At 50.9% G+C, this 13,908-nt stretch overlaps 1 protein-coding gene across 1 annotated transcript in view; it reads left to right on the forward strand.

The window, feature by feature from the left end:
• Positions 1–13,908, forward strand: part of MTHFD2 (methylenetetrahydrofolate dehydrogenase (NADP+ dependent) 2, methenyltetrahydrofolate cyclohydrolase) — a 40,796-nt gene extending 26,888 nt beyond the window's left edge. The window contains exons 7-8 of the mRNA XM_082252992.1: positions 3,417–3,542; positions 13,569–13,908. Of these exons, the coding sequence (XP_082109118.1) occupies positions 3,417–3,542; positions 13,569–13,726 (284 nt within the window). The 3' untranslated portion in view covers positions 13,727–13,908. The remainder of the gene's footprint in view (positions 1–3,416; positions 3,543–13,568) is intronic.

A 13,908-nucleotide genomic window follows, 5' to 3' on the forward strand; every position in this document is an offset into this window, starting at 1 on the left:
CCCTCAATGGGGGCCAAATCCTGGAAACCGCGAACAGTGAGGAAAAATAGGAATATTTAATATTCCCCTAAACAATATCGCACAGTGCAAACCTGGGTGGCTAAACCATAAAATAGGAAAAAAAAAGGGCCTTAAAAATATATATAAGGGGTCATTGTCAGCATTCCAACATTACAAGGAATGCAATAAGATGTGTAAAATCTGCAATCGGGGCAGCTAAAAGCTGTATGAGACCCATATCCAAAGAATAAGCAGATAGAGAACACTACCCTAAGGACCATATAAGAGCCACCGGGGATTACTGCCCTAAGGACCATATAAGAGCCACCGGGGATAACTGCCCTAAGGACCATATATAAGAGCCACCGGGGATTACTGCCCTAAGGACCATATAAGAGCCACGGGGATAACTGCCCTAAGGACCATATATAAGAGCCACCGAGGATTACTGCCCTAAGGACCATATAAGGGCCACCAAGGATTACTGCCCTAAGGACCATATAAGGGCCACCGAGGATTACTGCCCTAAGGACCATATATAAGAGCCACTGGGGATTACTGCCCTAAGGACCATATAAGAGCCACCAGGGATTACTGCCCTAAGGACCATATATAAGAGCCACCGAGGATTACTGCCCTAAGGACCATATATAACAGCCACCGAGGATAACTGCCCTAAGGACCATATAAGAGCCACCAGGGATTACTGCCCTAAGGACCATATATAAGAGCCACCGAGGATTACTGCCCTAAGGACCATATATAACAGCCACCGAGGATAACTGCCCTAAGGACCATATAAGAGCCACCGGGGATTACTGCCCTAGGGACCACATAAGAGCCACCGAGGATAACTGCCCTAAGGACCATATAAGAGCCACCAAGGATTACTGCCCTAGGGACCATATATAAGAGCCACCGAGGATAACTGCCCTAGGGACCATATATAAGAGCCACCGAGGATTACTGCCCTAAGGACCATATATAACAGCCACCGAGGATAACTGCCCTAAGGACCATATAAGAGCCACCGGGGATTACTGCCCTAGGGACCACATAAGAGCCACCGAGGATAACTGCCCTAAGGACCATATAAGAGCCACCAAAGATTACTGCCCTAAGGACCATATATAAGAGCCACCGAGGATTGGTAATACAAAATCAGAAATATAATCATTTCAAGAATTTATAAATACAAAAGACCAAAAAAATAAGAATATTGTAATACAAAAACAGGAACCACCCACCAAAAAATACATTGTCTCATCGTGCAAATCTGTGCGCCAGACGCCATACACGCATCAATCGCACATCTCGCTCACCCCACTAAATAGATGGGCGGAGTTAGTTGGGAAGTAACTCCAAAAAATATCAGAATAAAGGGCCAGTATGACACCAAATTTTAATTCACAGTCTAATAACTATTGCGGAGCTCCAAATCCCAAATAGATCAATTACCAATACGCGGAGCTGACATGGGAAGGTTACCAAAACTGTCACTGTGCAATTGGGCAAAAAAATATGACCCGATCAGATGATATACAGAGTCCATTTATAGTATTATATAACACAGACATTGGCACCTAGCTGGAATCAGAGCACTGCTGGCCTTGGTGTGACCAAATCAGACGATCAATGCGTCAGTCTTATCAATCACCTTCAGGCAGGTCAATGACCCATCGAACAGCTGATGAGGAATATAGCCGAGACAAACAGGTTGGCTGTGTGAAAGTAATTTCATGCAGCAGATGGCCATGGAGCGAAGGGTTTAAACAAATAGAAAATGTACAGACCTTGAATAGGTTCACTCAGTCCATGGCAGCGTTCACCTCCACACGCTACATTCCTCAAAGAACTCAGTCGGGTTATAGCTACACCATTGTTCCTAATCTTTGTGGACATCCTACCGACAGGAACTGTACCAACTGATTGGAGAAAAGCCCATGTGGTTCCAATATTCAAAAAAGGGCAGAGACCTATTCCTGGAAATTACAGGCCAGTCAGCCTAACACCAATAGTAGGTAAATTATTGGAGGGGATAAGGGACTAAATGCAAGAATTTACTGAAGATAACGGTATCATTGGTAGTAATTGGCCAGGGTTTATGAAGGGTCATTCCTGCCAGACCGTTCTATCCACACTTGACAAGGAAGTGAGCTGCCATCTAGATAGGGGGAGGCCTGTGGCAGTGGTGTGAAGGAAGGACCGTGGATGGGGGGGTATCTGGATGAAGGAAGGCCCTTGGATGGGGGGTGTTTCTGGATTTTGCAAAAGCATTCAATACCGTTCCCCATAAACGCTTAATCTATAAGCTGAGGTCTGTTGGCATGAACCACAAGGTTTGTTCTTGGATACAAAATATTACATGGGCGTGTCTTAAGGGTGGGGATAAATAACGTGTACTCAACTGGTCTGAATTGGTACTTGGGGTCCCCCAAGTCTCTATGGACCTATTCTGTGTAATTTATTCATAAATGATATAGAGGGCGGGATAAATCGCTCAATCTCAGTTTTTGGTAACGACACAAAGCTAAGCAGGGCAATAATTTTGTCTAATGGCTGTCCAGTCAGAGAGGTGCATTGTGGGAGGGGGGACTGTCTGGTCAGAGAGGTGCATTGTGGGAGGGAGGACTGTCTGGTCAGAGAGGTGCATTGTGGGAGGGGGGACTGTCTGGTCAGAGAGGTGCATTGTGGGAGGGAGGACTGTCTGGTCAGAGAGGTGCATTGTGGGAGGGAGGACTGTCTGGTCAGAGAGGTGCATTGTGGGAGGGGGGACTGTCCGGTCAGAGGTGCATTGTGGGAGGGGGGACTGTCTGGTCAGAGAGGTGCATTGTGGGAGGGAGGACTGTCTGGTCAGAGAGGTGCATTGTGGGAGGGAGGACTGTCTGGTCAGAGAGGTGCATTGTGGGAGGGAGGACTGTCTGGTCAGAGAGGTGCATTGTGGGAGGGAGGACTGTCTGGTCAGAGAGGTGCATTGTGGGAGGGAGGACTGTCTGGTCAGAGAGGTGCATTGTGGGAGGGAGGACTGTCTGGTCAGAGAGGTGCATTGTGGGAGGGAGGACTGTCTGGTCAGAGAGGTGCATTGTGGGAGGGAGGACTGTCTGGTCAGAGAGGTGCATTGTGGGAGGGAGGGCTGTCCGGTCAGAGAGGTGCATTGTGGGAGGGAGGACTGTCTGGTCAGAGAGGTGCATTGTGGGAGGGAGGACTGTCCGGTCAGAGAGGTGCATTGTGGGAGGGAGGACTGTCTGGTCAGAGAGGTGCATTGTGGGAGGGAGGACTGTCTGGTCAGAGAGGTGCATTGTGGGAGGGAGGACTGTCTGGTCAGAGAGGTGCATTGTGGGAGGGAGGACTGTCTGGTCAGAGAGGTGCATTGTGGGAGGGAGGACTGTCTGATAACTGTCGTTGTCTTCACACAGGAATCCCCAATCTCATCACCGCCGATATGATCAAAGAAGGAGCCGCTGTCATTGACGTTGGAATTAATCGAGTTCAGGATCCAATCACCGGAAAGGACAGACTTGTGGGGGATGTGGACTTTGAAGGTGAGTGACATCATTGTGGAACAGAAGATAACGAGGGCGGGTTCAGGAGGGAGGGAATGGCGGGAAATGTGTCATCTTTCCTCCTTTGTAGGAGATTGGAGAGTCTTTGGCATGAACAGTCTTCATTCCCTCCACTGGAGACATTCCCCTCCCCCCTCCTAAATACTTACCCGAGCCCCATCTCGGTCTAGCAGGAGGCCTCCCTCCTTTTTAAAGGACAGATTGATAGTAGCGTGTGTCTGTGTGTCTATCTATACTGGTCTGGACTGGGTAATGTGCTAGGATCTATACTGGTATGGACTGGGTAATGTGTTAGGATCTATACTGGTCTGGACTGGGTAATGTGCTAGGATCTATACTGGTATGGACTGGGTAATGTGTTAGGATCTATACTGGTATGGACTGGGTAATGTGTTAGGATCTATACTGGTATGGACTGGGTAATGTGTTAGGATCTATACTGGTATGGACTGGGTAATGTGTTAGGATCTATACTGATAAGGACTGGGTAATGTGTTAGGATCTATACTGGTATGGACTGGGTAATGTGTTAGGATCTATACTGGTATGGACTGGGTAATGTGTTAGGATCTATACTGGTATGGACTGGGTAATGTGTTGGGAAGGAAAGGATGCATCTGAATTCAAAGACACCCCGAAAATCAAAGTGAAAAAATGCTGCAGCAGGTGAGTCCATTTTGTTGAAACGTCATTCCAGGACCTCAGAATGGTCCTCAGTAGTGTGTATGCCCCCCCCCCCCCCCACACACGTGCTTGTATGCATGCCTGACAACCTCGAGGGATGATCCTAATGAGATGACGGATGGTGTCCTGGGGTATTTCCTCCCAGTGACCCCCCCCCTCTATAGGGTCCAGGTATCTCCTCATACTACCAGTAGTGACACTGACCCCCTCTATAGGGTCCAGGTATCTCCTCATACTACCAGTAGTGACACTGACCCCCTCTATAGGGTCCAGGTATGGCCTCATGCTACCAGTAGTGACACTGACCCCCTCTATAGGGTCCAGGTAGGGCCTCATACTACCAGTAGTGACACTGACCCCCTCTATAGGGTCCAGGTAGGGCCTCATACTACCAGTAGTGACACTGACCCCCTCTATAGGGTCCAGGTAGGGCCTCATACTACCAGTAGTGACACTGACCCCCTCTATAGGGTCCAGGTAGGGCCTCATACTACCAGTAGTGACACTGACCCCCTCTATAGGGTCCAGGTAGGGCCTCATACTACCAGTAGTGACACTGACCCCCTCTATAGGGTCCAGGTAGGGCCGCATACTACCAGTAGTGACACTGACCCCCTCTATAGGGTCCAGGTATCTCCTCATACTACCAGTAGTGACACTGACCCCCTCTATAGGGTCCAGGTATCTCCTCATACTACCAGTAGTGACACTGACCCCCTCTATAGGGTCCAGGTATCTCCTCATCCTACCAGTAGTGACACTGACCCCCTCTATAGGGTCCAGGTATGGCCTCATACTACCAGTAGTGACACTGACCCCCTCTATAGGGTCCAGGTATGGCCTCATACTACCAGTAGTGACACTGACCCCCTCTATAGGGTCCAGGTATCTCCTCATCCTACCAGTAGTGACACTGACCCCCTCTATAGGGTCCAGGTAGGGCCTCATACTACCAGTAGTGACATTGACCCCCTCTATAGGGTCCAGGTAGGGCCTCATACTACCAGTAGTGACACTGACCCCCTCTATAGGGTCCAGGTATCTCCTCATACTACCAGTAGTGACACTGACCCCCTCTATAGGGTCCAGGTATCTCCTCATACTACCAGTAGTGACACTGACCCCCTCTATAGGGTCCAGGTATGGCCTCATACTACCAGTAGTGACACTGACCCCCTCTATAGGGTCCAGGTATGGCCTCATGCTACCAGTAGTGACACTGACCCCCTCTATAGGGTCCAGGTATGGCCTCATGCTACCAGTAGTGACACTGACCCCCTCTATAGGGTCCAGGTATGGCCTCATACTACCAGTAGTGACACTGACCCCCTCTATAGGGTCCAGGTATGGCCTCATACTACCATTAGTGACACTGACCCCCTCTATAGGGTCCAAGTATCTCCTCATACTACCAGTAGTGACACTGACCCCCTCTATAGGGTCCAGGTATGGCCTCATACTACCAGTAGTGACACTGACACCCTCTATAGGGTCCAGGTATGGCCTCATACTACCAGTAGTGACACTGACCCCCTCTATAGGGTCCAGGTATGGCCTCATACTACCAGTAGTGACACTGACCCCCTCTATAGGGTCCAGGTATGGCCTCATACTACCAGTAGTGACACTGACCCCCTCTATAGGGTCCAGGTATCTCCTCATACTACCAGTAGTGACACTGACCCCCTCTATAGGGTCCAGGTATGGCCTCATACTACCAGTAGTGACACTGACCCTCCTCCTATAGGGTCCAGGTATCTCCTCATACTACCAGTAGTGGCACTGACCCCCTCTATAGGGTCCAGGTATGGCCTCATACTACCAGTAGTGACACTGACCCTCCTCCTATAGGGTCCAGGTATGGCCTCATACTACCAGTAGTGACACTGACCCTCTCTATAGGGTCCAGGTATCTCCTCATACTACCAGTAGTGGCACTGACCCCCTCCTATAGGGTCCAGGTATGGCTTCATACTACCAGTAGTGACACTGACCCTCTCTATAGGGTCCAGGTATCTCCTCATACTACCAGTAGTGACACTGACCCCCTCTATAGGGTCCAGGTATGGCCTCATACTACCAGTAGTGACACTGACCCCCTCTATAGGGTCCAGGTATGGCCTCATACTACCAGTAGTGACACTGACCCCCTCTATAGGGTCCAGGTAGGGCCTCATACTACCAGTAGTGACACTGACCCCCTCTATAGGGTCCAGGTATCTCCTCATACTACCAGTAGTGACACTGACCCCCTCTATAGGGTCCAGGTATCTCCTCATACTACCAGTAGTGACACTGACCCCCTCTATAGGGTCCAGGTATCTCCTCATGCTACCAGTAGTGACACTGACCCCCCTCTATAGGGTCCAGGTATGGCCTCATGCTACCAGTAGTGACACTGACCCCCTCTATAGGGTCCAGGTATGGCCTCATGCTACCAGTAGTGACACTGACCCCCTCTATAGGGTCCAGGTATGGCCTCATACTACCAGTAGTGACACTGACCCCCTCTATAGGGTCCAGGTATGGCCTCATACTACCATTAGTGACACTGACCCCCTCTATAGGGTCCAAGTATCTCCTCATACTACCAGTAGTGACACTGACCCCCTCTATAGGGTCCAGGTATGGCCTCATACTACCAGTAGTGACACTGACCCCCTCTATAGGGTCCAGGTATGGCCTCATACTACCAGTAGTGACACTGACCCCCTCTATAGGGTCCAGGTATGGCCTCATACTACCAGTAGTGACACTGACCCCCTCTATAGGGTCCAGGTATGGCCTCATACTACCAGTAGTGACACTGACCCCCTCTATAGGGTCCAGGTATCTCCTCATACTACCAGTAGTGACACTGACCCCCTCTATAGGGTCCAGGTATGGCCTCATACTACCAGTAGTGACACTGACCCTCCTCCTATAGGGTCCAGGTATCTCCTCATACTACCAGTAGTGGCACTGACCCCCTCTATAGGGTCCAGGTATGGCCTCATACTACCAGTAGTGACACTGACCCTCCTCCTATAGGGTCCAGGTATGGCCTCATACTACCAGTAGTGACACTGACCCTCTCTATAGGGTCCAGGTATCTCCTCATACTACCAGTAGTGGCACTGACCCCCTCCTATAGGGTCCAGGTATGGCTTCATACTACCAGTAGTGACACTGACCCTCTCTATAGGGTCCAGGTATCTCCTCATACTACCAGTAGTGACACTGACCCCCTCTATAGGGTCCAGGTATGGCCTCATACTACCAGTAGTGACACTGACCCCCTCTATAGGGTCCAGGTATGGCCTCATACTACCAGTAGTGACACTTACCCGAGCCAAATGCAAAACTAGTGAAAAACAGTCAGAAAAGATGAGTAGGGGAAAAAATGTCAGTGGTCATCACCTGTAAAACCATTCCTGTGTGTGTGTACATTATCTGACAAAAGTGTACACCCCAAGGGGAAAATGTCCACATTGGGCCTAATTAGCTATTTTCCCTCCCCGGTGTCATGTGACTCGTTAGTGTTACAAGGTCTCAGGTGTGAATGGGGGGCAGGTGTGTTAAATTTGGTGTTATCGCTCTCACTCTCTCATACTGGTCACTGGAAGTTCAACATGGCACCTCATGGCAAAGAACTCTCTGAGGATCTGAAAAAAAAAAAAAAGAATTGTTACTCTACATAAAGATGGCCTGAAAACCCCAGATGTTTTTAACTACATTTCCCATGATGCTCATGCATGCTGTAGTGTAGTTGAGCATCATGGGAAATAGTTCCAAAACAGCTGGTGTGCCAAGGTTCATCATCTCTGGCCTAGGCTATAAGAAGATTGCCAAGACCCTGAAACTGAGCTGCAGCACGGTGGCCGAGACCATACAGCGGTATAACAGGACAGGTTCCACTCAGAACAGGCCTCACCATGGTCAATCAAAGAAGTTGAGTGCCGTGCTCAGTGTCATATCCAGAGGTTGTCTTTGGGAAATAGACGTATGAGTGCTGCCAGCATTGCTGCAGAGGTTGAAGGGGTGAGGGAGGGGTCAGCCTGTCAGTGCTCAGACCATACACCGCACACTGCATCAAATTGGTCTGCATGGCTGTCGTCTCAGAAGGAAGCCTCTTCTAAAGATGATGGACAAGAAAGCCTGCAAACAGTTTGCTGAAGACAAGCAGACTAAGGACATGGATTACTGGAACCATCTCCTGTGGTCTGATGAGACCAAGATAAACTTATTTGGTGTCAGATGGTGTCAGGCGTGTGTGGGGGCGACCAGGTGAGGAGTACAAAGACAAGTGTGTCTTCCTTACAGTCAAGCATGGTGGTGGGAGTGTCATGGTCTGGGGCTGCATGAGTGCTGCCGGCACTGGGGAGCAACAGATCATTGAGGGAACCATGAATGCCAACATGTACTGTGACATACTGAAGCAGAGCATGATCCCCTCCCTTCAGAGACTGGGCCGCAGGGCAATATTCCAACATAACGACCCCAAACACCTCCAAGGTGACCACTGCCTTGCTAAAGAAGCTGAGGGTAAAGGTGATGGACTGGCCAAGCATGTCTCCAGACCTACTTTATTTTCGACTTTCCCCGGCTGCTCGGTCAGGAACACCTCATGTCTCAGAGTGCCTCCATTCTGGATGAAGGAGCAACAGACACCATTGGACAGTCGCCGAAGGAGGGGTTTTGGTGGTTTTTTTGGGGGGCGGGGCGGGGTGGGGGTAGTGTTAGGTTTACCTAAAGCTTCTAAGTACATCTAACAAATTGTAGCCATACTGAGGCTCACACTTTAATCGATTACAGCAGACTATGAAGAGCGTCTACAATCGCTCGATTTATTCTCCCTGGAGAAGAGACGTCTGAGGGGGGACATGATAGCAATTTATAAATATCTTAATGGGGATCCCAGCTTAGAAAAAAAGCTGTTCATTCGAAGGGATTGCATGAGGACTCGAGGGCATACAATACAATGCGATTAGAGGAGAAGCGTTTTAACCTCAGGCAACGCGGGGGGTTCTTTACTGTTAGGCCAACAAGATTGTGGAATTCTCTACCACAAGAGGTGGTTTCTGCGGGTAGTATGGTGGCTTTCAAAAGACTCTTAGACTTACATCTCAAGGATCAGAACATTCAGGGGTATGGGAGATGATTACAGCCACACATACCTACACAGGTTGAACTAGATGGACTATTGTCTTTATTCAACCTCACCTACTATGTAACATTTTTCTTCCTTTTGGGATAAAGGTGTTATGTGAATAAATGAACTGGTCATTGTAAGCACCTCTGCCAGTGTTAAATGGTTTGTCTCTAGAGTTGAGCAAACACCTGGATGTCCGGGTTTGGCGGGTCTGGCCGAATTTGAAAAAAAAAAAGTCCCCGTTCGTGACCCGAACTTAACCCTAACTTTGCCCCGATCCCAAACCCCATTGAAGTCAATGGTGACCCGAACTTTTGAGCACTAAAATGGCTCTAAAAAGAACATGGAAAATGCAGCAAAATCTTCTTAAGAGCATGGCAAGTGCTCTGCAAACAAATGTGGATAGGGAAATAACTTAAAATAACAGAAAAAAAAAACAATCTTGATCTAGGAGAACGAGGCCCATATGGAGTTGGAGGTTGAGGTGGCGGTATAGGTGGAAGCGGCGGTGCAGGAGGATGACGAGGCCCATATGGAGTAGGAGGTTGAGATGGAGGAGGATATGGCGGTGTAGGTGGAAGCGGCGGTGGAGGAGGACTTTTTTTATGCACCCACCGGGTGATAGTCTGAGTGTGACCCCACGGGCTTAAAAAAAAAAAAAAAACAGCTGGTGGTCCTGGTTGTTGTGGTGTGCTGACAAAGCTTTTCCACATTTCATACAAGCTAACCCTTGTATAAATAAAAAGCCTATTATGGAGGATAATGCGCTTGGTCGGTGCTCCCTTTCTTTGTTTCTTTATGCTAACCCTGGCTGCGTTGGCGACCTCCTCTGCCTTCGCCGTGTGCTTCCACTGTGCCCCCGCTGTCAGGTGGGAATACCACCAGCATTGCTTCTCGACCTTTTGGCTAAGATCAAGTGTAGTATCTGTTATCAGTTATCTGGGTGCCACCCTTCTGGGAACATGGTTCCTCCTCCATCTCCTCATCCTCCTCCTCCACCTCGTCATCCTCCAGAACTGTGCCCTTGCTGGACAATTGTGTACCTGGCGTTTGTGGGTGCAGGAACCCACCATCAGAGCCACTTGTGAATGACTGCCCTGAAAGCCTTGGAAATGATCACTGCTCCGGAGGCGGTACAGGATGAGGAAGCGGAGTAGGAGGAGTTAGCAACAGGAGGCAAACTGAAGCGCCCTGCAATCCTCGGTGGTAGAAGTAGATGCACCAAACAAATTTAAAGGGTGTATCTCACAGTAACATAATCAGCAAACGCTGCAAAATTATTAATTTTCCCCTAAATGGGTGTTTATTGAATAGCAGAATAGGACAACAGTATCCAAAGGGTGTATCTCATTTTAAGGTATGAATGGAAAATTTTTATTTTTACCTTTTTAATTGGTGATTTTTGAATAGCAGATTAGAACAGCAGTGTGTCTAAACGCTGTACGTCACAGTAAAATATGACAGAATTTTTTTTTACTTTTTTTAAATGCAGATTAAGCAGACACATCTGCACTGAGCTTGCATTAAATGGCCGCTGCACACCGCACGCCGTCCACCTAACAGACTGATAAAAGTTTTTTTTTTTTTTTTTTTTTCTCTCCCTCCCTCCTCCTCACTGGGCTCAGGTCAGGGCAAAAAGATTGTGCACTGCACCCCCACACTATACAATCAATGTAGATCGCTGTCTGATTAAAGAAGATTCTTCCTATTATTTCCCTGAAAGCAATCTCCAGCCTGACCCTACAATAATCTCCTATCTCTCCCTTAGCAGCAGTCAGGAACCTCTCCCTAGTATAGTATTAGCAGAGTGACGCGCGGCGCTATGTGACTCCAGCTTATATAGAGTCTGGGTCACATGCTGCACTGGCCAATCACAGCCATGACATTACGGTAGTAGGGATGGCTGTGATGGCTTCTAAGGGCACACTAGTTAAACGCTTGCTGATTGGCTGCCCTGCAGCTGTTGAAACCGCGCCATTAAAACCGCGCCAAAACATGAAATAAAATTACCGAACAACGGACAGTACCTGAACATACAGTAAAATGTTCGGGTACCGAATACCCAAAAGTCCGGTACGATCCCGAACAATACAGTCCCGGTTCGCTCAACCCTATTTGTCTGCAAAACAGCTCGTTCTTTTGAAAAACAACAGCCACCATATCTAAGAGTTGGTTATCTGCAACATAATAAATGTTTGCTTTGGGTTTTAATACCACTTTGTTATGTTATACTTCACATCTATATGTAGATGATGGGAAGGAGTTTAATAAACAGACTGGGGTAAAGCTATTTCCAGTGCTGGCAGGGAGAGGGGGTGAGGGAGCGGAGGGAACTTTGGGGGGATAGAGAGGGGGTGAGGTAGAGGGGGTACACGGAGAGAGGGGGAGCACCAACAGAGGAGAGGGTGAGAGAGAGGGGGGGCACGGACGGAGAGAGGGGGTGAGTAGGGGAGGGCAGGGAGAAGGGGGTAGGGGGAGGGCGGTAGAGAGAGGGGGGTGAGGGGAGGCACCGACAGAGGGCAGGGACAAGGGGGGCACCGACAGAGGGCAGGGAAAGGGGGGGTGGGTAGAGCATAGAAGGGGGGGGGGGATAGTTGTAGAGATGGCAGGGAGAGGAGGGGTAGGTGGAGAGAGGGCAGGGAGGATGAGGTGGGAGGGCAGGCGGAGCGAAGGCAGGGTGAGTTGGGGGGTTGGCGAAGGCAGGGTCATTGAGGGTGAGGCGGGTAGGCGGGGTGAGGGCTGGGCAAGTTGGAGTGAGGGTAGTGAGAGTGGGGTGGTAGGTAGAGAGGAGGGATAGGGGCAGGGTTGGGGGAGGGTGGGGAAGGGTAGGTAGAGTTGCGAGAGGAGGGGGTAGGTAGACTGAGGGCAGGGAGAGAGGGGGGTAGGTGGAAAGATGGGTGGGAGAGGAGGGATAGTGGCAGGGTTGGGCGAGGGTGGGGAAGGGTAGGTAGAGATGCGAGAGGAGGAGGTAGGTAGACTGAGGGCAGGGAGAGAGTGGGGTAGGTGGAGTGAGGGCAGGGTGAGTTGGGGGGGGGGGGTTGTCGGAGTGAGGGCAGGGAGAGAGGGGGGGAGGTGGAGTGAGGGCAGGATGAGTTGGGGGGGGGGGAGGTGGAGTGAGGGCAGGGTGAGTTGGGGGGGGGGGGGTTGTCGGAGTGAGGGCAGGGAGAGAGGGGGGGGAGGTGGAGTGAGGGCAGGGTGAGTTGGGGGGGGGGGAGGTGGAGTGAGGGCAGGGTGAGTTGGGGGGGGGTTGTCGGAGTGAGGGCAGTGAGAGTGGGGGGGTAGGTGGAAAGATGGGTGGGAGAGGAGGGATAGGGGCAGGGTTGAGGGAGGGAGGGTGGGAAGGGGTAGGTAGAGGGGCTAGGGGGATAGGTGGAGTGAGGGCAGGGAGAGAGGGGAGGAGGGGGAGTGAGGGGGGTAGGAGCAGTGAGGGTTGGGTGAGTTGGGGGGGGTTGGTGGAGAGATGGGTGGGAGAGGGGGTAGGTAGAGAGGAGGATAGAGGCAGGGTTGGGGGAGGGTGGGAAGGGGTAGGTAGAGAGGCAAGGGGGATAGGCAGAGTGTGGGCAGGGAGAGAGGGGGGTAGGCGGAGTGAGGGCAGGGAGAGCGCGGGGGAGGGCGGAGTGCGGCAGGGAGAGCGGGATGTGTGTTCATCCCCCTTCACAGATGCAGCAGCACAGGGGGGGCAGGGAGAGGTGCGGGAGAAGGGAGGTGTGGAAGAAGCTCAGGCATGCTGGGGGGGGGGGGGGGGGGGGGAGGAGCAGAGTGGGGATCTCCTCCTTCCGGGGCTGCAGCTCCTGAGCCGCCTGTCGCTGCACTCTGAGCCAAGGGATGGTCAGGAGGAGGGGGTATCTCAGCGGCTATCAAAGAAGGGGGAGGAGAGGAGCAGGTGGATGGAACCACGGGTTTTCGGGGGGGGGGGGGCCCCGGCGGGGGACGACGACTCATTTCTGCGCTCTTCAAGCACATTGGCTCACAGACTGGGAGTCAGTACCTAGTGCTGTGGGCAGCACCATCGGGATATTGGGGCTAGTGTAGGGGGAGGAAGAGAACAAAGGGGAGGTGCCAACTCGGGCCCCGGGCCCCTTACACCTGTATGGGCTGTACCCCCTGATGGCGGCCCTGTATATGTTTATCTCTCTCTGACAATAAAGCTGATTGGTGGTAATTGTGGATTTCTATCTCTCCCCTTCCAGAAGTAAGGAAGAAGGCCAGTTACATCACCCCGGTCCCCGGAGGGGTGGGCCCCATGACTGTCGCCATGCTGATGAAGAATACAATCATTGCTGCAAAGAAGCTGCTGAAGCCGGAAGAACGCCCGGTGCTCCAGAACCTGCGGGCCGTCTCCATCTAAGGCCACCGGCCAATGAACTCTCTACATTCCAGTCCCACCACCATGAACAGGCCGACGATGAAATGCAATATTTGTATTTATTTTAATGAAGCCGTAGGCTTCCCCGGGGGGAGGTATTTATTCTAATCAGACTGGGGGGAGGGGGCGGTGTGCTCTCATAACTCCTCCCATGACTTGCAGAC

This window comes from Pelophylax lessonae, assembly GCF_965119305.1.
Source record: "Pelophylax lessonae genome assembly, chromosome: 4".
NCBI classification, from domain to species: Eukaryota; Metazoa; Chordata; class Amphibia; order Anura; family Ranidae; genus Pelophylax; species Pelophylax lessonae.